Consider the following 27,246-nt stretch of genomic DNA (forward strand, 5'->3'; position numbering starts at 1 on the left):
AGTGATAGGTGAACAGTTTTAAAGTATTTATAGAATGACAGGACCAACAATTCCTACATCTTCAGTAAATGAATTAGTAAATGAATCCTGGTCAGGGTCATGGTGAGTACAGAGCCCAGGACCTTATCCTAGGAACAATTCAATGCTATTCAATTTATTTGTAAAGTGTAAATTGTAACAATTCACATTGTCTCAAAGCAATGTTAAAGATGTACAGACACATTTTAATTAGATATGATTGTGGTCATGCGATTGACAAGGTTCAGACAGTGCAGACAGCTCTGGCAAGACTAGCTATGACAGCATAAATGATAGAGAGAGCCAGAGAGTGAGTGATGCAGATATGAGGGCTTCCTGGGACCTAAAGTGTCCCACCACTCCACAGTCAGAAAACCTGAGCAAATGGAGCTTGCTTATGCTCCTACTGGAACATCCAGACAGTAAAGCATAACAATAATCCAAACTAGATGCATGAACTAGTGTTTCTGCATCATGTAGTGACCTCAAATATGTCATATTTATCTTATAAATATATCTTATCTTAGCTATATTTCTGAGATGAAAGAAGGTTTACCCTTGTGATATTATGAGATTATTTAAGCTTCAAGTGAAAGACGGGAATTAAAAATCACACCAAGGTATTTTACTGCTGCACATGTTGAAATAGAAAGACCATCCAGAGTTTTTCTAGAACACTGTGTATAAAGCAGGTGAATGCATCCCAGCACCATGAGCACACCCACATACAGACACACAAACATGCACAAACACACACATTCAAATCCCGGTACAATTTTAGTGTAACCAATCCAGATACTTGCATGTTTTTGTTCTGTTTGTGTGGGGGGAGGGGGGATGGTGGACAATTCCACTTTGAGAGAAAATCCACATGAACACTGAGACAGCAGTGCAATTCATCATGCCACTCACAGGAAGATTCACCTGATCTAAATTCAGTATACATTAAGTGTTTGAGGTTAACAGCCCACAAAATAAACAGAAAGAACTGTCAGAATGTCCTGGCAACATGGCCAAGATAACACCAAGATAAGTGTCAGCCTTCAGGATGTCCTTTTAAATATCTGTTACTTGCAAGCAGGTTTTAAACAGGACTTCCTAACTGAATGTTTGTCTACTGCTTGTGTACACAAGCAAAATAAAAAAAAATGTTGCAAATACTGTTCAAATACTGTTTTGCATTTGCACCAGTAATATTTGGAATATGTCAGCAGATCTAGGTATTTGAGACTTGTTTTGAAAAAATATGTTAGTTCTATAATAATGCAGCTTGAGGTATAAATTCATTACCCCTTGAATGGTGTATAATTTTTTGTAATAGTTAATTTATTTTTCTTAGGGGTAGTAAAGTATAGAACACTTAAATACTACTACTACTACTACTACTACTACTACTAATAATAATAATAATAATAATAATAATAATAATAATAATAATAATATTATTATTATTATTGTTGTTGTTGTTGTTGTTGTTGTTTTTGTTGTTATTATTGTTATTATTGTTATCATTAATAAAAAATAATAAACATATAGAAAATGATTATTATTATTATTATTATTATTATTATTATTATTATTATTATTATTATTATTATTATTATTATTATTATTATTGGTGCAAATTCTGACTGACATTATAGGCGCAACTGTTTAACCTTCAGCCGCTTTAATGTCGCATTAAATCCGCGTATCTGGGACTGTAAAGACCCCACTTTGGGAAGCCTGGGTACAGAGCAAGACTGTAGGAAATGTGGGTTCACGCTTCATGAAAATATTATCATCATTTTATATATGATTAACAGTACATTAAAAATTATAAATATCGTTTCCAGTCTACAAATGGCCAGTTACAGATATTCTGCCATTATCTATCATCATCATTATCTATCATAAAAAAAAAGTGATTTTAGATAAATATTACATTGTTAACAAAAGTGGCTAAGTAGCTTTCGTGTGGTTCACATTTAAACTTCACTATTTAAAAGTTCTCTCTCAGGTCCTTACTGCCGGTTCACTATTATAGAGATGATTTAGGCTACATGCTCAGAATACAACTACTATTATGTCATAGTCTTGTGTAAACCAACCTTTCAATGTATTTACACTCTTTCGTTATCCAGGATTAATCTCTAGAACTGAAGTGTACAAGTGATCATTGTCTCCAAAAAACTCCCGGTTCAACATTACTCAGCAAAGGCATGTGTTCATTTAGTATACGCATTTCTAACAATTAATTAATTAAACCTATAACACTTTCTAAAATTTGTGAACAAAAATGGTTTCTTGATTAATGAAACAATAAAACATAACATAACACATGCAAACATGCAAATATATCAAATTGCATATATATATAATCAAATTGCATATATATATATATATATATATATATATATATATATATATATATATATATATATATATATATATATAAATATATACACACACACACAAACACACACACACACACACACACACATACACACACACACATACACAGATAAGATATACCTTTATTCGTCCCACAATGGGGAAATTTTTCTGTTACAGCACCAAATATATATATAAAGAATAAAGACATAATATAATATACAGTTTATACAAAATATATGAAAAGAGTAGTACATATTGCACATAGGTAATATTGCGCATTTTTCAAAATTTCTGTTATTGCACATGTTTAAAATACTTTCTTATTGTTTATTATTGCAGTGATTAGTATTATTTTTTATTAGTAACTGTGTATTTTATATATATATATATATATATATATATATATATATATATATATATATATATATATATATATATATATATATATATGTGTGTGTGTGTGTGTGTGTGTGTGTGTGTGTGTGTGTGTGTGTGTGTGTGCGTGCGTGTGTGTGGCAACTGAATTCACAATTCTCTCTCTCTCTATCTCTCTTTCAAAAAAAAATCCTTTAACTGCTCGAGAGTCCTTTCATTTCTCCCCGTGAAAAATCGATTAGAGCTGCAATTATGTTAGAGATCACTCGGAGATAATCCGATGTAAGTGGCTGATCAGTGTGTTGTTATTCGCTCATTAACAGGTGTACAGTTGGGAGTGCAGCGCTGTATTTATCCGGGAGGGGAGGAGGAGAGGGGAGAGGAGGAGAGGGTGATTGCGTGAGGTCTTTCAATTTTATACGGTAGGCTACAGGTCACGCTAAATTACCCTCATGCACATCACTGCGCATAATACTTAATTTATAGAAATATGATCATTATGAAATATGATTAAAAAAATAGTCCATATGCTTGAGATAAGGTTAGTCTGAATTTAAATGTGGCCTAGCTTTTACAGAGCTTATGGATTTGCTTATGGGTGATTTTGTTTTGTTTTTTATCTAGGGTAAATGAATATTACTCGGTTATAAACTTGGGCATCAACGATTTCTATTTGAAATCGGCAAGAACTGGTTAGGTATTAGTTGGGTAAGGCGAGGAATAAGCAAATGAGGCCGTGTGAGTGGGCTGTACCGCTCTCTACGTAACAGCAAGGGGAAGATCCACAGTGCGCTCAAGTCACGGCGCTCGCGACTGTTCCTCACTTTCTTCAACAACGTCGCGCAAAAAACCTCACTGCTGACTACACACGGTCTGCTGGAACAACCTGTGAAAACCCTAAGTCTGGGTTCTGCATGTTGACGAATTGCACATTTCCACCGTAATGCTGGGCGCAGTTAAGATGGAAGGACACGAAACTCCTGACTGGAGTAGCTATTACACCGATGCACAGGAGGTATGTACGATTATTATTGTGGGTTTAAGCAGGAGTTATGGGACATAGTTTTAAAACAATCCAAATTTAACTCAGGCATACAAAAAATGACATAGGTCTACGCTACAGTGAAAAATAAATGCGAATATTTCTTTCTTGTTCACTTCCTGAAGATCATTTGAAAGCCCCAAAAATGAAAACGTTGATTTTGATGTGAAGCTACCTGAAGCCTGCCCCGCTTGGTGGCGGTAGTGTCCCCGGTGTGAGGCCACTGATCCGCTGTGCTTCATCAAATCTTACTGAAAACGTGTTCGTTTGAAATTCACTTCAATATGATTTGACGTTTTTTTTTAATTGCTTGTGATATACAATACATAAACTTTGTTTAGAGTTTTAAACAGTTATAAACGAATAAAATGACTGAATAATAGGTACTGACTATTGTGTTTCTATATCATATAGAAACTTTCTTTGACATTATAATAATATACAATAATTCATTTTTTAATGCGTTTTATTTGTTTATATATTTGTTTGGTTATTTATTTGCTTACGTACTTAGTTTATTATTATAGTCCAACAGTTGTATATTATATGTACTTATGCTGAAAAGCAGTCTTTCATCACATACTAAATTATTTCGGTAAAATCCTGTTGCTATATTCATGTTTTGTTTTACTGGTCATGATGTTTATTGTAAAACATTTTTTATTTCCTTTATTTTTCCGGTTGAACAATATACAGATTATAAATTAATGTTGATTAAGTTTTTTGGTGAATTAAGTTAATGTTAGTATATGTTTTTGGTGATTTTAATTAATATGTTATATCTCAATATAATATTCAGATCTCATATAATATTCAAATCTCAAAATGTATACATTTTAAAATGACATTTAATAATAAAGTATGTTTTGTTTTATTCCAGGTGTATTCGCCCATGACGAACAGCAGCATGAATGCTGGACTGACTTCAATGAACAGTATGAACAGTTATATGAGTATGTCCACCAGTGGAAATATGACCTCTAGTTCTTTTAACATGTCCTATGCTAACCCTGCTCTTGGCGCTGGACTAAGCCCAGGAACTATGGCGGGGATGCAATCGAGCGCAAGCAGCGCAATGAATGGAATGGGTGGCGGTGTATCATCCATGGGAAACGCGCTTAGTCCCACAAATATGACTGCAATTTCAGCTCAACACACCTCTATGAACGCACTGAACCCTTACTCAAGCATTAGCCCCACTATGAGCCCCATGACATACGCCCAACCTAACCTTAATAGGGCACGGGACAACAAGACTTTCAGGAGAAGTTATCCACACGCCAAGCCTCCATACTCTTACATATCACTTATCACTATGGCTATCCAGCAGTCGCCAAGCAAGATGCTCACACTTAGTGAGATATATCAATGGATAATGGATCTTTTTCCATACTACCGTCAGAACCAACAAAGGTGGCAAAACTCCATCAGACATTCGCTGTCATTCAATGACTGTTTTGTCAAAGTGTCTAGGTCACCAGATAAGCCGGGGAAAGGCTCTTACTGGACCCTGCATCCTGACTCTGGAAATATGTTTGAAAATGGCTGTTACCTCCGCAGACAGAAGCGTTTCAAATGTGAGAAAAGGCTTGTCGGAAGTAAAGGGTCAGATGGAAGGAAAGAGCAGAACGGATCAGGCTCGCCCTCAAGTGACAGCACAAACACAAAGACCGGGTCTGTGGACTCCAGCTCAGTGACCAGCGCAAATCAGTCATCATGTCCTCCGAGCTTGGACCACAGAAACGGTAGTAGCAGCTCTGAACTAAAGAGTACTGGCCCACGGATACACCCCGTGGCCAACTCAGCCACGTCTCTCTCCTCTCTCCCTTTGCCCCCACACTCTATGGCCCACGAGTCTCAGCTGCACCTAAAGGGAGACCCCCATTACTCTTTCAACCACCCGTTTTCCATCAATAATTTAATGTCCTCCTCGGAGCAACAACACAAACTGGACTTGAAAGCATATGAACAAGCTTTGCAATATTCATCTTATGGCTCAGGTATGTCTTCCAGCCTGCCTCTCGGCAGTGCTTCAATGGCCGGGAGAGCGAGCATGGACCCCTCGGCTTTAGAGGCGTCTTACTACCAAGGTGTGTATTCAAGACCAGTTCTTAACACCTCTTAGTTTGGTCTTATAATTTACTGCACTCATCAATTTCTGACAGATAAACTTTATTTTATTTTTGCATGCACCCTGTGCATTAAGGACTGTTGCTTTAAAGTATAATAATGTGTATGTGTATAATAAAATATTGTAAAGTGTTTCCTTGAATGATTGTATTACCCACCTATAAATAATTGCTAGTGTATTTAAAACGATTTTAAGCTTGTAAAATAATGTACTCCTCCCAAACCAATATGTCCCATGTGTTACAGTGTGTATAAATGAAGGTCAGTTATGGTATTGTGGAATGTGTGCTGCAGGTAAAAAGCAAAGTAACTGTGTGTTGCAGATGTATTTGGATGTTGTCATATTTCTTGTTCTTTTTGGGTTTTTTATTTACCTCGTTCGATGCAACAATTTTAATCCCAAACTTGTATTGAAATAAGTTAATCAAACGTGAAAATGAATTGCGAATAAAACACGTTATTTCCTAATTACGCTAGTTATTTTTTCGTTGCATGTTTATGATTAGAAGCTCCTGGATGATCATTTGCCCAAATTATTTTTGGTGGAGTCGCTGACGCTGGGTTTCATTTCTCAGGTTCTTAAGGGGGTTTTGGGGGAAATGTAATTGTGCAATATGAACCTATATGTGCTGTTTTATTTATTTTATTTTGTTTATTGTATGTTTTTATGGTTGTATTTTATTATTATTATCTCTTTTTAAGGTTGAGCGAATCAAGGCTCAGATTGGTCACATGAATATGCGGCAAATAATAGCTAAGTTCCAAGTCCCTTTTTCACAAGTAAAATAAATTGATACAACAAATAAGTAATAAATTCGTTAATGAAAAATCCCAAAGCAACATAAAAAGTCATTAATACGAACATTATAGTTGATAAACAATTCCTTTGATTAGGTTTGTTCACACAGAAATGCACACCGGCCGAGTCTGTGTGCTGACTTTGTGTTGGTAAAAGACCAAGAGAAAATCCAAGTCTAACACAAGCGCAACCTCAAAGCTTCTCCCTATAAAAGCTTTGCTCGCTGTTTAAATGGGATTTTTAACAATATCATAGGGAGGCCAAATCATCTTTTTGTCAAGCCTAACCTACATGACGGGCGCGTGAACCTGAACAGATTTTACTTTGATCGTGGTATTTTGTAGACAGGCATTTTGGCTGACTAACCATGAAATTCGTTTAATCGTCGTGCAATAGATCCTGACGCGTAAATAAAGTGGAAAATTGTATTTACGCGTCGGGAGCCAAAAGGGCACATGAAGCGCTCGTGAAGCAGAAAAAAGGAGCAAACGTGCGCCGTCGCAGAAGGAGAAATTGTTTCTCTGTAAATTATGTATTCATCAATGTGATTTTTTACAATTATTTTAAAAACAAGCGTTAATTTAAGCATTTACTTTTTGTGCACTTTTTACGTCAAAACATTAAATAATCCCAAGAGTACTTAAATTCTAAATAAACCAGCCTCGTGCTGATAAACAATCTTAAATTAAAGGTTGTAAAGATATTAAGCATTTGCTGATAAGCGCCATAGAGCCACAGAGACCCGAACGCTATAAAATACTTTTAAAAGGGATAAGATAAAAACACAGAACAATGCATAATAAATACATTGAATTGATGCGCTGTAATGAACAGATAAGGCATGATAATAGTATTTCAAGTGGCTTAAAAATTCCAGATTGCAATGACATGCGTTACATAATATAAGAGATTTTGCACTTCTAACAAATAAAACCTTGGATGTACAGATGTTTAAGCGTGTAAGTTCAAAATATTATTTTAAGAACAACCAAAATGATTGTTGCCCACAACTGTCTTATAATAACTACAATTGTTTCAGCAATGACAAGACAGATGTGTTCCTAAATCTTTAATATTTTTAAACGTTTCTTCCTTTTAGGTTATTTAGGTATCTTGTGTTAGCTGTTGTTGGATGCCAACATGCGGCAAACATTAATTTCTTCTATATATAAATGTTAGAATTAACAGAACACATATATTAGAGAAATTAAAGTAAAATATTCCACGTATTAATAATCACATTTAGTTTAGATAAATCTACAGCTTGGGGGATTTTTACTATTCACATGTCTCTTATGATAAAATGGTTGCTATAAATATGTTTTTTCCTACATTTCCTATACTTAATTTTAATCGGTAAACATGAATGTTGGGAGAAATTAAAGAAAACTTTCTTTTCAGTATTTTTGGTTGAGTGCGTAAACGTCACTTTCCTAAAGCGAGCAGTTACTCATTACGCAAATACTGAAATGTTGTTATTTTTTCTATAGCCTATGTTTGTAATGTGGTCAACTGAGCAAACTCCTGCCTACATCACTGTTAGCGGCTAGTTTAAAAGAAACATGTCAGTGATGGATGTAAGCAATGCAGTATTCCGTAAATTTAATTTGAAGATGGACAAAGTTTTACTTCAATGATAACACCAGTGATTATGTGTGTAAAGTTACATACGTAAGGAATGTAATAAACAACAAGAAGAAGATGCAACAACAACAACAACAACAACAATAATAATAATAATAATAATAATAATAATAATAATAATAATAATAATAATAATAATGGAAAAAACTATTCCATTATTAATATTATTATTAATTGTTAGAATTATTATTATTGGTAGTACTTTTATTATTTTATGTTCTTTGTGTTAAAATGAGCATACTTTGAATTTGTCATATTATACAATTATTGCTCCTCTTGCTTCCTCCATACAGAAGGCAATGGAGGCGATCAGGCTTTATTAATGCGTAACATATGTTATCAGCGGGCAGTGTTCAGGACGGAGAGTTCAGTAGAGTCTTGTCTTCCAACTCATGTGGCATTTTTCGTTCCTCATCAAAAGCTGTGGAGCTTTCTTTGGCCTTATGGACAAAAATTTGGGCGACAATGCGCAGGGCCCTTTACTTCAGAAGCGGCCATCAGCGGGTCTACCCGTAGACCTTTCTTCTCCGTCTTTTCATTCTTAGTTTAGAAAGCCACTACAGGGCCAAGGCGCTTCTAATACCTTTTGATGGGGATTGAATTAATTATCTCCAATAACACAATTGTGCTTGGCCAACGAAAAGAGCAAAGCATTACCCCTCCAGAATCACACACAAATGAAAGACGCTTTCAAAGGGCGAGGGAGAAGAGGGAGAGATCCTATCCGAAATCAGCTTTAGAAGCAGCTGGTTTTCCATTACATTTTATACGGGAGAAGTTTATTAGAGCTTTGTGGCCCCCTAATATGCATCCACCATGTCAGGTTGGTGGTCTTCTAGCTGGCGTTCATAAGATCTGTGTTTTCTGTGCTCATTATCACATTTACAAACAACACTGTAATGGCTTAACTCAATTTTTAACTGGTATGTAAATAGTATTGTTTATTTTATTATTATTATTATATTTGATTAGGCAATGCAAAGAACCAAATGGCCTCCGAGGTTCATCAGGCCTGTACGGGTTTCAAACGCTGACAGCATCATTTAGTCACATCAGATAGACAGACTTCTTTGCGCACCAACAACTAACCAACAACTAACATGACTGTGAAAATATATAAAATGCAAATCATAATTGCCCATTTGTTTGTCCTAGTGCAAGTGAGGCAGTGTTTTCATTTCAGGTAAAGGATAGCAGACTATAAGTAACCTGCAATGTCTAACTGAAAAGAAGAGGTGGGATTAAAAAAGAGAAAGGCTTGAAATATTTCGTGTCGTTATAGCAACGGGATCAGTCACTCTTTTCTCTCAGGGTCATTCAGCATTGGCTGTCGAAACACGGTTTTAATTAAAGCGTATAAAAACTTGTTTTGTAGTCCGGTCATCATACTACCGATTTTAGGGAGGATAATCGGGATTGCCTTTAGTTCCACCTCAATAAACAGGGGCGCGAGCCTCCGCACAGAGCCACAACACTGGAGTGTAAAAGACTGTGCTCATGTCTAACATCACTGCAATGTGCACGCAGATTTCGTTCAAGATAAAGATCACATTGTTAGAACTTTCTGCTCGTCAAAAACGAAAAGTTTAAGACAGTTTAATGAGAGCGGGAGAGCTGTGTATGAGGGATGTGTGAGATCCGGGTTGTGGCATCTCCAAGGTAACCGCGAGACCGCAAGAATCTCCATGCGCTTCCCAGCGCCATAAGAACAGGAGCTCCACACTTCCTCCTCTCTTTATTCTGTCACACCGACAAACGGGTCGTGCAACATGTTTCTGAGGACATAATCGATCATGCTGAAAAACACACATGGGCCCATGCGACTCTGGCCACCTCAGGTGAAGAATGGAGAAGACTGACGTGGGCTCAGGAATGTAAACCATCTCGATATTATTGTTTAGTAATCAGTTTTAGGTAGGAGTTATGGGACCTCTCTTAGCTAGGCTTATATTTGTACATTATAAATATATTCATGCTAAAAAAGAAAGACTCCATTTGTTTGTCAGATTTCTTTCTCTTTCTATCTATCTATCTATCTATCTATCTATCTATCTATCTATCTATCTATCTATCTATCTATCTATCTATCTATCTATCTATCTATCTATCTATCTATCTATCTATCTATCTATCTATCTATCTATCTATCTATCTATCTATCTATCTATCTATCTATCTATCTATCTATCTATCTATCTATCTAGTAAATTTGAGCTGTTTTCCTATCATCAAAAGGTTATTATACCAAAGCCCTGCTCTAATGAAGAAGAGTCAGTGACCCTGTGTCATGTCGGTCTACAAGTCACCTTATAATCAGCACAAAAATGAGCATTTAACTGATTTGATTTAAATGATTTAATTAAGCGTGAGTTGTGCGAGAACAAATTTCTTAAACAAAAATACATTCCTTACTTTTCACATAACGTGACTGCAGTATTCTAATAATAATAATAATAATTAATGTTAATATTATTAGTGGATGCATTATTTTTGTGTGGGTTATAAATGGACGAAAACAATAACTTAATATAGATCAAGAAAATCAGGATAGTCATGGTCGTTTAAATAAATAAATAAAAAACTTGGATCACAAGGATTAAATAATACTAAAAAAAATACCAAGCATCCAATTTAATGTAAAATATATTATTACAGCTGAAAAAATGCGAATGTTCACTATCAGGGGCAGACAGTGTTAAAATGCTAAAGAAAACCTGTGGTGATAGCGGCAGTAAATCTGTTATCATATTCATAGATAATGCCGATAATCCTCTCCTCTGGCTATAATTTATCAGCACCAGGATCCATCATTTTCTTAAAACTGATATTTTAATAATATTTTACTATTACTAAAAAAATGGCAGGAAAAATAAACCACCAGCCTTATAATATTTTATTAGTCAATTGAGTTGAATTTTTTTTTAATCAAGCATGATTTTGACATTACGGTCCCTTTAAAGCTATAAAGCTACTGAAAAATACCCAAAATTTGCCTGGTGAATCTGATATTAGTCTTTCAATCATCTAATACATAAAACAGCTAAACATTTTACATTTTGGATGAAAAGACCTCATTAAGGATGTTTTATCCCTGCTAAATATCTGACTATACATATGTTGATTAAATCTACCTGTATCCTTGAAAATGAAACACATTGCTCAAATCAATACATTAAAAACAACAAACAGTTCCAAGACATGTTTGGGATAAAATGGCTGTCGATAACATTGAGAATGTAAGTATGGAGAATATGAGAAGGGAGTGAAGGGCTGAGGGTGAGACCAAGTAGCACTTCCAGCCCGTGTTTGCCCAGGAAGGGCTTCAGTTGTTTGCTCAGAGTTAAACACAGCAGCCTGGTCACCAGATGTGGCCGTCTGCTCCAGTCACCCGTTGGCCAGTCAGATCACAGTACGGACACTGCCTGTGCCCACCTTCTTCCTCAAGACGTCTACCAACCGTTCCAACCTGCAGGGTGGGGTGGGGGTGGTGGTGGAGTAAAAAATAGATGATGGAACTGAACTGGTGTTCTTATTGACACAAGAGTTTATATAAAAGGGGGGAAATAGAGCCACATGTAGTTTTCGACGATGATGTCATATCTTTTTTTAATATCTTATATTTTAAAATTTCTTTACATTTCTGTCCTCAGTATTTAGAAGGTTCAGTAGCTTAGTGAATATAGTAGATATATACAGAAAACACTCAATGTGGAACAGTAAACTTTACTTTAGTGTTTGAGGTAGTGACACCACAGTTGCTTCTCATAAATTTCTAAATAAGTGTTTTCTCCAAAAAAAAAGAAAAAAAAGATTTAAGGTAAAAATACTATAGAATAAATGTGTGAAACAAATGCAACTTTTCAAACAAGTCATCTTCTCAGTAAAATAAATACATATATTTTCTGGTCGATAATGATCCAAAACTCAGTAGTTATTTTCACATTTGTCTGTGTGAAAACTGCTGTCTGGTACGTACTTATCAAGAAGCTGAATTCAATTTCTATATAGATTTTAGACAGATAGACCAACTTCCAAACTCAAGCAAAGTATCAGAGTAGCAAACTAATAAAAGTGGCTGTGTTTGGGCACGGCTATTCAGCTTGCTCTTGCTTATCTCAGAGCATATGGGAGTGGTCTGACCCAAGCCTTGTTTCTTCAGTAGCCTCAACCTGTTTTCTCCACCCAGGAGATTTGAGCATTGTAATGTACATGTTTCTATAGACAGACAAATAAAACTTCCTAAGCAATAGTATGTCAACTAAGAAAAGTAAAATGCACTAAAACACAGGCACATTCATGAAAGGTAACTCTTGCTAAAGTCAACACTTGCATACATCATATACTTAACCTAACACACATATATGAAAAGTAATACAGAAATTTTTTTTTCTTATTACTACTTTCAAACACATACAGCATACACGTCACGTCATGCATTTTATCTACTTAAATATATTCGTTAGGCTCTATGTTATGTTTTCTAAATGAGCAGGTCAGCAGCAAAATGTCCAAGGTATGCCGGTATGCTGTCTGGGATTTGGAAACACTGAGTGGCAAATAAACCCAAACATACATGCTGGGAAAAAGCCAGAAAATAAAAGTAAATCCTGATGAAGAATTCAGAGAAGCAAAAACCAACAATTACAGCTCCAACGAGACGGCTCCAAGTAAACAGCAACCTTGCATAAATACAAAACAGCACTGTATTTTCTATAATGTGTGAAAATATGTACCGGGGGAAAAGTGTGCTATAAATGATAAGTCAGTTCTAATACCTCTAACTGAATACTTTATTCCAAAAATCTGAATTAGCATTAGCAGTAAGGCTTAAACTGAACGGTCTCTCCAAACTTTGGTGCATATAAAAAGTAAGTGGAACTGAGATCTGGTATTGTAATTTGATGGAAGTATAAATAAAGTGGCATAATGTTAATGCCAAATCAAATCCATAAGATCTGACAATGATGGATCAGTAGTTTTGGGCTATGGACAAGAAGGGTTTCAGTTCAAGTCCTAGCATTTCCTGACAGCCACTTTTGGGTCCTTGAACAAGGCCACTTGTGTAACTGAGCCTTTAGGACACAAACATTGAATCATCTTTATATTATTAGTGTTAAAACACCTTATAGAAAATAGAAAAGTGCTCTTTCTGCATAATTATAAAGAAAAATCAGTAATACTGCATTTATTTATATAAAGCATACATTCCAATAAAATATATCTGATATTTGCAGTATTCTCAGCATAATGGATTAATAAGAGCAAAACGAAGATCATATCATCATACTGCTGATGTTCACAGCAGCCATCTAGCCAAACTCCTAATGAGACATCCCAGCCACAGCCCATTCGTGGAGCAGGTAGTCGATGAAAAGGGACTTTGTGAGATTCTCATGGTCAAGTTTAATTCAGCAGGCCATCAGACTTGTCAAACAAATCAGGCTCATTCCCTCCATCAATGGAAGCTGTAAGACCATCACTCAGGTGCCACATTCTGGGTCTGATCAGTGCTTCCTTCCCCCAGTATAATGTGCTGCCTCAGCCTTGCATTCTTCTCACTGTTGTGTGACAAGGCCCACGTCAGTGCTGCTTCCTACAGCCGCCTGGACTCCACTGGCTGTGGCGGATCCATCAGCATGTCAGCTAGCATTCTGGTGTGAGCAATTCATATCCCCCACCATGAGCCACTGTCTGCCCTGTACATTCGAGCTACTGGCCCTGTCTGTCTCGGTCTCTCTTAACATCCAGCCTGTAAAATATGTAACTTTCCCTTTTCTCCCAGCCATACCCCCTCCGAGCCTCAGGCCTCTTCTTTGGCCAGCAAAACTATAGTTGGAAAAAAGAAGAGGGAGTCTGATCCAGAGTGTGGCCACTACACAGCGTCTGGCAATGAGAAGGCTTAAGCCAGGATGCTGGCACTGATTCAGAATTCAGGGAAATAAATAACATGACGGTTCTCAGAATGTGAGGAACTTGCTTGTTTCTACTTCCAGTAATATGGCACAACACAGTGGTGAGACAGATGTTCCCTTTACATCAGTAACTGTGATTCACACATAGTTGAACCTTGCACTGTGGACATGGCTGGGTCATGCCTCTAAATCAGTGTGTAAATGCAAACAAAGTAAGGCACACTGGACTCAGCATTGTGCAAGTAAAATGCCAGGTAAAAGCATAATATAAAACAGATAAGCGTATTTCCTACAGTTCATCTTTTAAGCCCTTTATTGTGGTACACTCTAATAAAGCATTATTATATGGGCAACCAATATGTGCTACAAAACTCATCTATTGATTTGAATATTGAAAACTTAGCACACGAATTGAGGTGTTAAAAAACAGCATTAGGGGTGGGCATGGCTGTGTATGTCAGGGGTCTAAAGTCCCACATTAGCGAGTAGTGTGTGTGATGTTGCCACAGGGAAAAAGGGCTATTTCAGAGCCCCCTGTTTAAACACAACACTAAAGTTCCCTCTTTTTCAGGCTTCTCATGCTGATGCTGGGTGATGGGGGTTCTCTCAGGGTTTTGAGCACCCCCTCAGCTTTGCATCCCCACCCCCCAGTTCGTTAATTCATCGTGTAAATAGATCAGCAGGCCAAGCCATGTTTGCTTTTCGCGGGGAGCCCCGGTGTGAGAGAGAGGAGTAGTGAGAGGGGGAGAAAGAGAGAGAGGCACAAACTCACAGAAGCAGGCTATAGTTATTGTAGAAACAAGAGCAGTAGTGCAAGTCATTACAGTGGACTGTAAAATGAGCTTCACAATGTAAATGTATGAATTTCCATTTGCATTTAATAACTTTAATAAACACACCTGATTCCGTAAAAATGAATAGAAATATTTAGCAACAAGAAACGGACTTGGTAAGATGCCTTATACCACATGTCTCTATTCCGATTGATCAGAATGTGCTGATGACACTTTTTATAAAATCAAGTCTAACAGTAATTCATATTTCATGTTTAAATCAACACACATCTTCTAATACTTTTTCCTTTCTATAATAAGTACTTGTATAATCGCTGCTCATGAGTGACAATGTTGCCATTTCCAGTTTCTTGTCCACAAGACAAGTCGTGTAGGCAGAAAATCAGAGACTTGTAAGAGAATGACCGGTTCAACGTAAATGACAACAGGAACTAACTTACCTTACAAATGTTTACCAACATTAACAGTTACTGCATATAATAGTTTAATAAATTAAAATTTTTTGGAACTGACAACTTTCTGTGAGAGGAATAAAATATTCCAGGACTGGCAGTTATTGTAAAATAATCACCTGCCTGTGTGTTCACATTATCATGAACCAGTGGGAGCTGTAAACTGTCCTTGCATATTTAATGCATTTCAGTTTCAAACATACACATATTTTCGCATACACACTTATTTCAAAAAACTTATTCTAAAGACTAAAGCGTTCACTGGTGAGCTCATTACAAAAGCCAAAAATGGTGTTCTTCTGGTTGTACTTACTTGTGCACTTTTTCATTGGCCTCTCTTTCAGACTCCTGTGCCACACGAAGTTGAGTCTGAGTGCTCTGTAGCTCTGAGGTGAGATGCTGCACATGGCTCAGCAGATTCTGTCCTTGAGCTGTGCTGCTTTCCTTAACATAGGTGGGAGAGGACAAGCATGGGGTCTCCTTCCCACTGGACTCATCTGTTTGGCTCTGCTGTGCACTGAGTCACAAATCAAGCAATCAATGTATAAGAGTGATAAGTATCCAGCACTTTATCCACCTAGACCTCAAATTAAAGGACTAAGTTCAGGCAGATAGAGAGATAGACAAAGTAAAACACACACACACACACACACGTGTGTGTGTGTGTGTGTGTATATAATACATAAATTTGTTACTAATATTTTCAGAAACGTTCAAAGCATAAACATTGTTTGTTCAACCATGCACCTAAGGGTTTGTCTCTTGGTTCCTTCACAGCACCACATATGACAACGACCAAAACCATACCAAAGTTCCTTACACAAACACACAACTTGACCCATACAATGAGAGCATGCTCCAGTTTATCTGCAGGTGAGAAATGGAACTCTGTATCAACACAGTAAGCCAACTGACATATCTAATATTGGAACAGAAGGTCGGTACATGAGACAATATCTGGGGGTAATAATGCAGCAGAATGGCGGTGGAATACATTATAGTTTTGCCCGCATCACTGTGCTGTAGCACACACACACTTCAGTTTCACATAGGTAATAGGCATTTTTCAATGAGACAAGAAACAGAAAAATTCAAGGGTTAAAAGGGAGAAACATATGGAGAAATATTCAGACTCAGCTAACATGGCAATTAATTTCAAATCAGTTTTCTAAGGAAAAAATACCAACATACATTTATACAACAGCTAAAAACCCTTGCAATAGAAATGATGCTGTAGCCTAGTGGTTAAGGTGTTGGACTACCAATTAGAAGCTTTTGAGTATGATTCCCATGTCCACCAGCATGGCCATTAACCTTCAATTGCTCAGAGATAAAAATGTAAGTCACTCTGGATAAGGGCATCTGCTAAATGCTGTAAATGTAAATGGATTTTTTAAAATAAAACACCATGCAGAAAATAACAGGAATAGCTTGCTTTTTTCAAGATAGGCATATATAAAGCATGTGGTACTACTGTCAGTTACAGGTCTTTTATTATGTGATATATGTCATTAATAACCTAGGCAGGTGGAAGACCCAAAATAAACATAAAAATCTCATCACATAATATGCCTTATAATGGGACACTGTTAGAAAACAATGCAAGCTAATCCTCTCTTTTCTGCTTCAACTACGGAGGGCTGCTGTGGTTTTCCTGACAGAATGAAGCTAGATTGATTGCCACTGGTCTGTGTCATTTAGCCTCGACATTGTGTGTGTTTTTGCCTTAATGTCATATTACTCATTCTGCCTCTTGTCCTTCTAATTAGTTTCAAAGAGGTTTCCATGTCATGCTTCTCCTTTGCTTTTTTGAAAGCAAGAGGCAATCAATTCTGATGTGATATTGATAGCCAAGGAAGTGATGTAAAGTTGTGTGCTTTGTTTAATTAAATGCAAACATATTGGGTACGAAGGTCCAATGACAGTGACAAACAAGGGCAGAGAAGCAATGCCTACGATGGATTATCTTATCTTATCCTCCCCCAACTCTCACCCACAAACATGTACACTCGAATCAGTTTCCTCTCCACTCCAGCCCCCTTTCCCAGTGTTTTATGAGAATTCATTAAAAGTAATTAAATAAATAATCCTTAAATGGTTCCAAGCCTGTTTGGTTTAGTCGAGGGGAAGCCTGATATCTGTACAAGTGAGTAGCACAAACAGGCTGTTCAATGAGGACCAGAAGAGATACACAGCAGACTGACCACACATGTTCCCATTGGCTGCTAAAGGAACAAAAGGAAATTTTCAGATAACAACAGGTTGCACAAAGCTCTAGATATGATGTTCTGAATTGCACTAAATGCAAACATCTATGCAATTTCAACTAAACATAGCTTAAAATAGTACAACACATTTTACTTCTGCAGAAGTAACGAAGTGATCAGCACACCAGTTTATACAGCTCCTGTTTTGTTCTTATCTGTGATATGTCAGTGTGTGCCTGTCTACACCTGCCTAAGGTTTAATGGCTTGTGTGTGCGTTGCTCTAATTTCTGTATGGGCCGGCAGACATCAGGTCTAGCACTATGTAAAACATTAACCAGAATCATAAGATAACTAATCAAAGGGGCCGGATCCCAATGAACCTGCCTCTACAACTGTGGAAACGGGTTAAATATTAACATCAGAACAACATGGTATCCAAAAGCCTATGTAAAATAGCCTTTTAACAGAGAAGTACCTGCAGCAAACTTTTTTTTAGTATTTTTAAGTAAATGCAAGCAGAGAGAGAGAGAGAGAGAGAGAGAGAGAGAGAGAGAGAGAGAGAGAGAGAGAGAGAGAGAGAGAGAACCACCTCTTTAAGTGCAGGTATCCACAGCAACCTTCAGTGGACAGAAACCAAAATGTAGCCACACCTCATCCTCAGCCCCTCCTCATAAGCCATATATCACTCCAACAGCTCTTGATATAAAAGCAATGATGGTTTCTTATACACACAATTTCAACACACACCACCTCTAGCAGTGCTCACCTCCCAGTATATATAGCAGCCTAACGTTTTGACAGAAAAAAAGCGGAGGCACTGCTGTGAGTTTTGAATTAGTGTTCTGATATTTTTCTCCTCAGTGGAGCTCACTTGCTGAGAGGCATTCTGGAAAATCCACAAAATATATTTTGTAGCACAGAATGGCAAAGGAAACAAATACAGACATATACTGAGACCAATTCCTATTTTTGTTCCATTTCTCTGGCATACAGAAACAATTTTTTCCCCTTAGCATAACTAACCAGTCTAGCATAGATGTTGGTGTGTAATGATGTGTGTACTTTGTATTTTTAAATAAGTAAACTATTAATTATTTTAAATCCAGAGCTTTAAAGAAATAACCATCTAATTACCTTTTGGCCAAATAACTTCCGCTTTCAATCTAATGCCACAGCATTGTATATACAGAGTATATAGCCATGTCTGCTGTGCAGAGGTGTTGACAGACTGGGGTGTTGCTCTCTCTAATGATGACTGATCTCTGGGGAGACGGGCCGTATGGGGACCAGGGTGTTAATCCATGTCCAGACCAGCTCTGACTCCCTCTGCTCCTGGCTTACACTCAAACAAAGCACCTTATACTTGCACAAAGCCTGACCTCCAATGACATTGCATCAAACCAAACTGGCTGCACAAAATCACCTCAGAGTTGTTCTTAACTGTATAGTTATGGGTAAAGCAGATGGTGTGCCAAAGCCAAAAGTTCACAGCACTGACATTCCATCTTGCATGTACTCATCTATTCCCTGGCCTTTCATCTGACTTGAACTGTCTGTTATAATAAAAGGCACAATGGAACTGGCCGACCAATCCTGAGAGCAAACAACATCTTCTGGCCTTTGTTGGGCCTGGAATTCTCCATTTAAAGGTCCAACCCCAAAGCCACATTGAAACAGGGGGTTCAGTCCTGCTCCTGCTCCCTATCACACAATGCAGATTGTGTGACTGAATACAAAGTCCGGCTTCTACTCTTCTAGAACAGACAAAATTGCTACAGGGTTTGCATGAACAGCCGCATCTTTGCAAATACAGGTACACTCTGAATTAAAAAAAAAATCCTTGAAGGAAAAGGATGTGTCTCCTTAGAACAGGATACAGCTTCCCAAACCAGAAGGACCAGTTTAGGAGCCAAATGTATTTATCTTCTTTCAATCTTTAACTGGCTGACAGGTAACACACAAGTATATGATGCGAATACTTGATGAAATGGCTAGATATGTGGGTGTCTATCTTAGTGAACCAATTTCAGATCTTGATTCTGCTTCAGAGTTTAACTCCTGCACAAAAGTCTCAAACACGTACTTGTATGCATGGTACCAGGGGCCAAAACAATCTGAGTCAAGGTGCTAGTCAAATGTCTGTGGTCAAGGTTCCAAACAACAGAATAAAGCAATAATAATAATAATCCATGCTTTTTAAATTTACTGACAGTCCAAGAGACTGCCCACAAGACAATGCATTGCACTGGAAAAAGAACAGATTGAAATGATATTTCCAAATGCATTTCACTCATTCAGATGTTGAATTTCCATGGCTACCTATTTTCAGATTTTTTTTTTCCATTCCACACTAAGGCACACACTGAATATGAAATGAAGTTTTAGTATTTATTATCTGTTTTTAGACTGTGTTGCTGAGCTGGCTCAATAAATGCTTCCCTGCCTGCTTTAATAAGAAGAATGGTGATGATGAGTGTTGGAATATGGACTTCTTTATTAAGAAGTTAAGATAAAAAGAGCTGTATGGGCTAACTCTTTCAGGAGAGTCTGAAAAACTGAGGGAGAGCAAAAGAAAGAGATTGTAGCAGATAAAGAGAATGAGCCTGCACAGGAAAGAGTGAACAAACAAAAAACCCCAAATAAAAGAGAGAGCAAGAGCAAGTGTAACAGTCAAAGGGAAGTCACTAGTATATGTAACTATACATATACATACACTCCACTGGGAGGAGAGTTGAGATTCGTGTATTGTTTATACAAAAAAATGTATTAAACACAGATGCTATGACTTTATAATACATGGTGTACGTGTTTCCATTTACAATAAATAAATAAATAAAAATTCAGTGGCATTGCAAAGAGAGGCTAAATCACTAATGCGTACTTGAGCATGAAGTAAAGTAAGCATGCTTGGAGCTGAGTGTTTGTTGTGTGAGAACTGTGACGTGTGCGTGTGTTTGTGTAAGTGTTTTAGGGATAGATGACCCACCTGTGGCACCTACGCATAGCCTGGAGCTCCTCATCCAGTTTGTGCCCATGTTCCATAGCAATATTCCTCTCTCTCTGTACAGCCTCCAATTCTAACTGAATCTACACATAGAGAAGAATGGGTTTTAAAACAATGCACATCAATGCAATATCATATCCATAAACTAATGAGCTATTTATTAGTTAGCTGGTATACAATTCTAGAGTGACAAATCCTTTATTAACACCAGGTTGTAGTATAATTGAATATTGCTGATAATTACACACTGTGCAGTTCTGAATCAGTTTCACTTAAGAACCACCACAGTGTTGATAATACCACTTTATGGACTGTAATTTGATTACACACATGTACCTCTCTTATCTCAACTGCCAATTTTAATTGCTCTTTCAAAACGGACGGTGGAACTCAGCTGCGCTATCTCTGCTGCCAAAATCTTTCCCCATGTATCTCTCTCTCTCTCTCACACACACACACACACACACACACACACACACACACACACACACACACACACACACACACACACACACAAACACACACACACAAACAACCTTTCATTCATTCCCTTTCTCTCACTCATACATGGTGAGGAACTCACTCCAAGGGGGATCTAATTCACTCCATTGTCTTCTCATTCAGCACCTACTCAGAGACAGCATGTTGGGTGACACAGGCTGCAGGGGAGGCTGGGTAAACACTGTCCCCTGCTTAAACCTGACCAGTACCAAAGCTCCTGCTAATGACCAGCCGTTGAAAACAGATCCATTGTTGGTCTCACCCTCCCAACAGCTGGGAGCGCAGGGACAGACAATGAAGGTTGTCTAAACAAACACAACAACCTGCCCTACTGTAAATGCCTGCGATTGACTAAATATTTCTATGATGAGGGGGGGGGGGGGGGCTGGAAGAGGGAAAGATACAGACAAAGGTGAAAGGGACAATAATTAAAAAAAAGCCTATGTTGCTGCATAGCAGTTTTATAAATGTGTTTTATTGTTACGGTGAGAGTTTGAGTGTAGAGATGATCTAAATTTCCCCTGTGATGTATGATATAGGATTGGTGAATGGAAATCTCTGGGCCTTATCTTCAGTATAAAGGAGTACTGTATTACTCCATACACTTAGAGTGATAACACACTAGGCTTAACCTGAAATCCTGTCGTGTACAGACTTCCCCAGTAGGATTTCGGCATTCAAATAATTATAAAAGCTGTAGCTTATGCTGTATTTCACCAAAGCATTTCATTTAAAAAATAAATAAATAAAAAAAGCATTGCCCAAAAACAGTGTTCACTGACAGAGTTATATAAATGTTATATAAGCTATTGCATCACGTGTAATTTGAGTACACATTCTTATCTACATTTTTTATGGGGAAAAAAAATCTATTTAGCTCAAAAAAGTCCTTTGTACAGACTTAAAAAGCTGGCATGTGTTGTGGAGTTGCAGGACAACTGCTGTATAGTGAGTGCTATAAACACCTTTGCCCTAAGTGCTTGCAGCTTCTGTCACTGCAGCCAAATCGTTCTAATTACTGGAGTGCAGGTCTCGCAAGTCAAAGCGAACATCAAAAAGACGCTAACCTCTAAAGTCAATATGTACTTTTCTCCAACAGGGAGCGGAGCTCAACTTCAAAGGCAGATTCTTTTAATCATATGTATTTTATCAGCATTCATTATAATATTATCCAAATGAGGTCCACAGAGTGGTGTTTTAACCTGTAGAGATTGCTCCGTGTAAAGGAGAAGGGCTGCCTTGACCTTTAGGAGAGGCTGCTGGGTAGGGCAGTGCTGGGCAGAACATGGCCTTTCGGCCCCAGTGGGGAGAGTCAGCAGTGTCGCACACCATCAGTGGTGCTGCACTCTGAGAGCTAACCAGGTTCATTGTTTATTTACTAATCAATCATCTTCTAAAATGTAGAGATGGGGTTTACTTATGATCACTGCAATTTAATAACATTTACTCTACATAGACTCTAAAATGCAGAATCACCAGAGATTTCCCACAATAAGACAATTTTCTGTTCTTAATTGCTAGAATCCAGATAAACAGTAATGTATACAGAAGCCCTGGAATACAGTATGTCTGGTCTAATGCCCAATACTGAGCAAAGTGGTGATCAAAGATCAGGAAGAAATTCTGGAGGAACCCTCATCTCTGAGGAGTATAATGAAAAAACGTGGCCTGTTATCTTTTATCTTTAAATGGCATATTATATCTAAGACGGTGTTCAATATTTATTTTGTCCAGTATTATCAAAATAATGCGATTTAAAAGAATCCTGTTTACATGGGGGTGGTTGATCTCGGAGAGGTTAGTGGAAGCTGCAATAACGATTTAGTGTGTTAGCAGCTTGGGAACCGGTGCAGTCTTGTGTGATCACTGTGTGGCCGTCAGTGCTCTGAGAGAAAAGCTGCAGAGCAAACACAGGTGGTTCAGGGCAAGGGCAAAGCCCTCAACAACAGTCTGCTTCTACTGACCTCTGCAGCCACTTCAAGCCCATTCTCAACCCCCACATCAGCACTCCACCCTGAGCATTTAGAGCGCCCTCTCTGTCTCTCTCTCTCTCTCTCTCTCTCTCTCTCTCTCTCTCTCACACACACACACACACACAAACACAAACATTTACTGTAGGCCCCTGGAATGGCTGCTTAACAGGTTCTTGTACAGATGCTAAAGGAAGGCAGAGATGTAATAAGAGATAAGAGTGAGTGAATAGCCTCAGGTTTTCTTCAACTGAAAATCAAAGTGACAATTTCTTGGCGAGTAACTTGCTAACTTTGCAAAATATACCATAATAACATCCTGCCATCTGTTAAGTTTCTTACTCCTTGTTCCATAATTACAAAAAAAGAATTACAGTTAACAGTGTTAACGATATGAGTGACAGTTTAAAACCTACCTCTTAATATTCATCCTGAATAAATCTCTCAAAGCTTATGTGCTCCAAATTTGATATAACGATTTTTGAATAGGGGTTTTGTACAACATTTTCTATGCTATTCTCCCTCTCTTTTTTTTAAGTAAAATGTCAGTCGATAAGCAGAAGTCCTGCTCATTTTTAAATTGTTTTGTGGATATGTTCCTAGCACTGTTGAGTAATTTTTCGACAGCTGTTCCCATTTCATTTTAAATTAAAAACCCCGCTCTGTAATCCCAAGAGTCAATCTGTAATTAAGGGGATTTAAAGAAAAACCAAGTGCTACATTAATAACAAAATTTAATATATTCCCTAATAAGCCATTCTTCGAAGCACCTTAATTGTAAATCAGAACATGTCAGAAGACCTTGAAAAGCTTTGACCAAAGACTCAAACTGGACTTGATATATAATGATATAATGATATAGAATTTCATAAATGTTTACTAATTGTAAATTAGTCCATGTCACAACAATGTGCAACACCTTTAGCTACAATTTAAAATAAATGGAATGTTTTTAATTGATTAATAGCATTGCCAGGTCGATGGATTACACTGATTCAATTCAGAATTCTCTAACAACATAATTTACAACAAAATCCAACTACAAATATTTATCTGCAAACACTGGATGATTTGAATACATGTAAAGACTACACAGGAAATCATGTGTATGATACATTATGAAACTAATACTACAGTGTTAAAAAGATACACATAAATGAATCATTGAGTCAATTATATTTAATATCTATACACTGAGGAGGTTTTTTTTTTTCAAACTTTTATAGTGCTTTACTGGATACCAAAAATCAAATTAAAGATGAAAACAACATATTGCACCAAGCTTAATGAAAACAGATGATATTTTTTATAAAGTGTCAGCACATGGCTCATGCACGTCTCTACCAGTGCGTTTGGAGGAGTTAAAGTGAAATTGGTGTGCATGGGCCAGTGCCCCAGGTCGTGGCCCTGACACTGCTCCCCTGGTGAAATGTCCTCTCCCAGAGTGTGTTTACCCAGCTCTATCTAATGACGGCCCTTTTACAGCACTCTGCATTTAACTCAAGGGCTCCGGCTACATCAGATAAATACAGCAAATCAAACAGGGCTGTGTTTGCCCTGCTCCTCCCGGACAGACACGTAGCGAGGCATCGCCGCTTGCTGAGCGCACCGTCACCTTAAAACAGTGGATAACGCTTCTGCTATGGTCCTGCTAATCACTAAAACTCCAGCTCCAAATCAATACAAATTAATAAATAATATGTCTGATTAGTTAATGGGCTGATGATTGAGGGCGGTCGGTGTATCAGGGTTAATCTGTACTGAGGGTCTTTTTTAAGAATGTAGTGTGCATTAGGTGACACTAAGCATGCGTACATACAGTTTTTACCTTGTGCACTTGTTCCTGATTGTTTGCCATGTTCAAGTGACGTGTGTTGGCCTGGCTCAGCTCTCTGGTGTGAAGAAGCTCTTGGTCCAGGCGCTGGCACTGCAGAGGCAGATTCGAACACTAAGAGAGGAAGCACTTGAAAGACATCGCAGCATAACAGCATGGTAATGAGAACCACTCTTAAGCGGGATAATAGAAGGAGCTCTTTTGGAATTTTTTTTCTGATGATTCATCCTCATCCCAGTAACTCATTTTTCACATTCACTTTGGAGCTTCTTTCTGGACTGATCACCAAACATTACAAGCATGCATGGACAAAGAAAAGGTCAAACCCAATGCATTGTTCATGTTTATACCAGATTTGTCCTTTTTATTTACCCACTGTTTGTATTTTGAGTAAAATAAATAAACTTTGTACCCTGTACACAATTTATACGCTATTATTATTTAACATACAGAGCTGAACTAATATTTACAGTGTGCCTTGCAGACTCAGTAAGAGCATGTTGCAGTGAAACAGTGTGTAACTAAAGCTGTTCAATGAGAGGTGAAATCTCAGCAGGTTACTAGCCCTCAGACTTAGTTGTTATTACATTTACTGTAAAGCACACACCACTGATATTACTCTCTGTGTATGTAATCCTTAGAGAAACACATTCATTGGTGGTGTAGTTCAAAATAATATAGAAGAAAAATATACACATTTTAAGTGGATCTGTGAGGTAAAATATTTAGCTATATCATCCATATATTATGGTAAAACAGTTGAAGCTACATAATGATCAACAACAAAGCACTCACAAAATTCTAACCCTAATACATTCGGCCCCATTCGCTCTTTTCTTATACAGCAACAGGACTGATGGCAGCACTGACAGACAGACTGAGCAACAGACAGTATAAACACTGTGATGCGACAGCCCCTTGCTGAGTATTATTGTAAGCTGGGTTGTTTTAGACCAGTCCATATGTGCTTTTCTCAATGTGCACATACCAAGACCGAGGGACACTTACTAGGAATGTAAACCATCCTCGCTCCCTGACAAGTCCTAGTGTTTCGGCATCCAGCTGCCACAAAGCCCACTGTCCATGCAAACAAGGCCTTCAGCCACCGAGCCCACTCCCGGCCCTTTCCTCTGCAGACTAAAATAATACCGCAGTCAGCCAGACAAAACACACAGCTCCTCTTTAGTGTCAGCCTGAGTTATGGCTCTCAGGCAACAGATGTTTTTTGGGGGAAACGTATTTAAATCAGAATGCGCCCCTGTTCTGACGCACAGAACTCTCCTGCTGCTAGCCCCCCAAAAATAGCCGCAATCCGAGAGAAATTAGGCATGAGAGCAGACACATTAAGCAAGTTAGGCAAGTCAGTCTTGAATTTGCCACCATGAATCAGTCAGTCAGTCGATTCTGAATCACAGAATTTTGATAGTCGTTTGCAGTCAGTACAAGAACATTAAAGGCACATAATAGCATACTGAGTGAGGGGGCAAATCCACACAATATAATTTCAAGAACATTCAGAATGGCCTAAATCATCTAGAGAGGTGATTTCATTTCCTCTCTTACTTTAACATCAGCACTATCAATATCAGGAGAAATTCAATAAGCGTATCAGGCAAAGGGACATAACGAAGCACATCTTATTCTGAGCATTCACTTCAAGGATAGGAGGGAAGTGAGAATAAGATTTATTTCTCCCAACACTTATCCAGCTTTTCATATTCCAGCAGGCCGGAGGGATGTGGCGGCCCTCTGCCTGCTGCCGGTGGCTAATCCCTGCGAGATGAAGAGAGGGATGGGCGAAGCGGCAGGGGAGAGCGAAATCCTTAAGGATAGAGAGGGGACCCATCTCTGCCTCAGAGGGATTAGGACAGCGTTTGCAACATACTTCTGAAATTGCCCTGTAGATGGGTTTTTGGCCTTGCTGAAAAATCAGGGCACTATTTCATAGAAATCTCTGATAGTTTGGGGGATTGCAACAATAGAGAAGTAGGGTTTGGGTAGAGTTAGACAGATTACACCTGGCCTTGCAGGTTAACTCTGCTTCCTCGGTATACCATTTTATACAGATTCTAGATCATTCCATATACTTGGCCTCTCTTAATATAAGATTTATTTGTCTCTGAAATGGAGAACACAATTAGAAGAGTCTAATAACCAGTACACTATATATAATGTGTGTGTATGCTT

General features: G+C 37.8%; 2 protein-coding genes across 5 annotated transcripts in view; one reads left to right on the forward strand and one right to left on the reverse strand.

Moving 5' to 3' along the window:
• The first annotated feature begins 3,561 nt into the window (after window positions 1–3,561).
• Window positions 3,562–6,409, forward strand: foxa1 (forkhead box A1). The gene is made up of 2 exons (XM_027172028.2): window positions 3,562–3,784; window positions 4,692–6,409. Exons 1-2 carry the CDS (start codon window positions 3,713–3,715, stop codon window positions 5,934–5,936), a joined length of 1,317 nt encoding a protein of 438 aa, XP_027027829.1. The 5' UTR covers window positions 3,562–3,712; the 3' UTR covers window positions 5,937–6,409.
• A 4,571-nt stretch (window positions 6,410–10,980) lies between these two features.
• Window positions 10,981–27,246, reverse strand: part of mipol1 (mirror-image polydactyly 1) — a 42,616-nt gene continuing 26,350 nt past the window's right edge. For 3 of the 4 annotated variants that reach the window (XM_047821545.1, XM_047821544.1, XM_027172360.2), the window contains 4 exons: window positions 25,054–25,152; window positions 20,737–20,837; window positions 15,856–16,059; window positions 10,981–11,850 (listed from right to left, as the gene is read on the reverse strand). In XM_047821545.1, coding sequence (XP_047677501.1) covers window positions 11,784–11,850; window positions 15,856–16,059; window positions 20,737–20,837; window positions 25,054–25,152 — 471 coding nt within the window. In that variant the 3' untranslated portion in view covers window positions 10,981–11,783. The remainder of the gene's footprint in view (window positions 11,851–15,855; window positions 16,060–20,736; window positions 20,838–25,053; window positions 25,153–27,246) is intronic. The other variant, XM_047821546.1, reaches the window with a different exon arrangement.

Source organism: Tachysurus fulvidraco, chromosome 12 (assembly GCF_022655615.1).
Source record: "Tachysurus fulvidraco isolate hzauxx_2018 chromosome 12, HZAU_PFXX_2.0, whole genome shotgun sequence".
Lineage (NCBI taxonomy): Eukaryota > Metazoa > Chordata > Actinopteri > Siluriformes > Bagridae > Tachysurus > Tachysurus fulvidraco.

Bases quoted from the DNA above. Each gene is read 5' to 3' on its own strand.
- foxa1 (XM_027172028.2), top strand. From the start codon at position 3,713: ATGCTGGGCGCAGTTAAGATGGAAGGACACGAAACTCCTGACTGGAGT. The intron at 3,785-4,691 runs GTATGTACGATT...GTTTTATTCCAG, and splicing joins ATTACACCGATGCACAGGAG to GTGTATTCGCCCATGACGAA.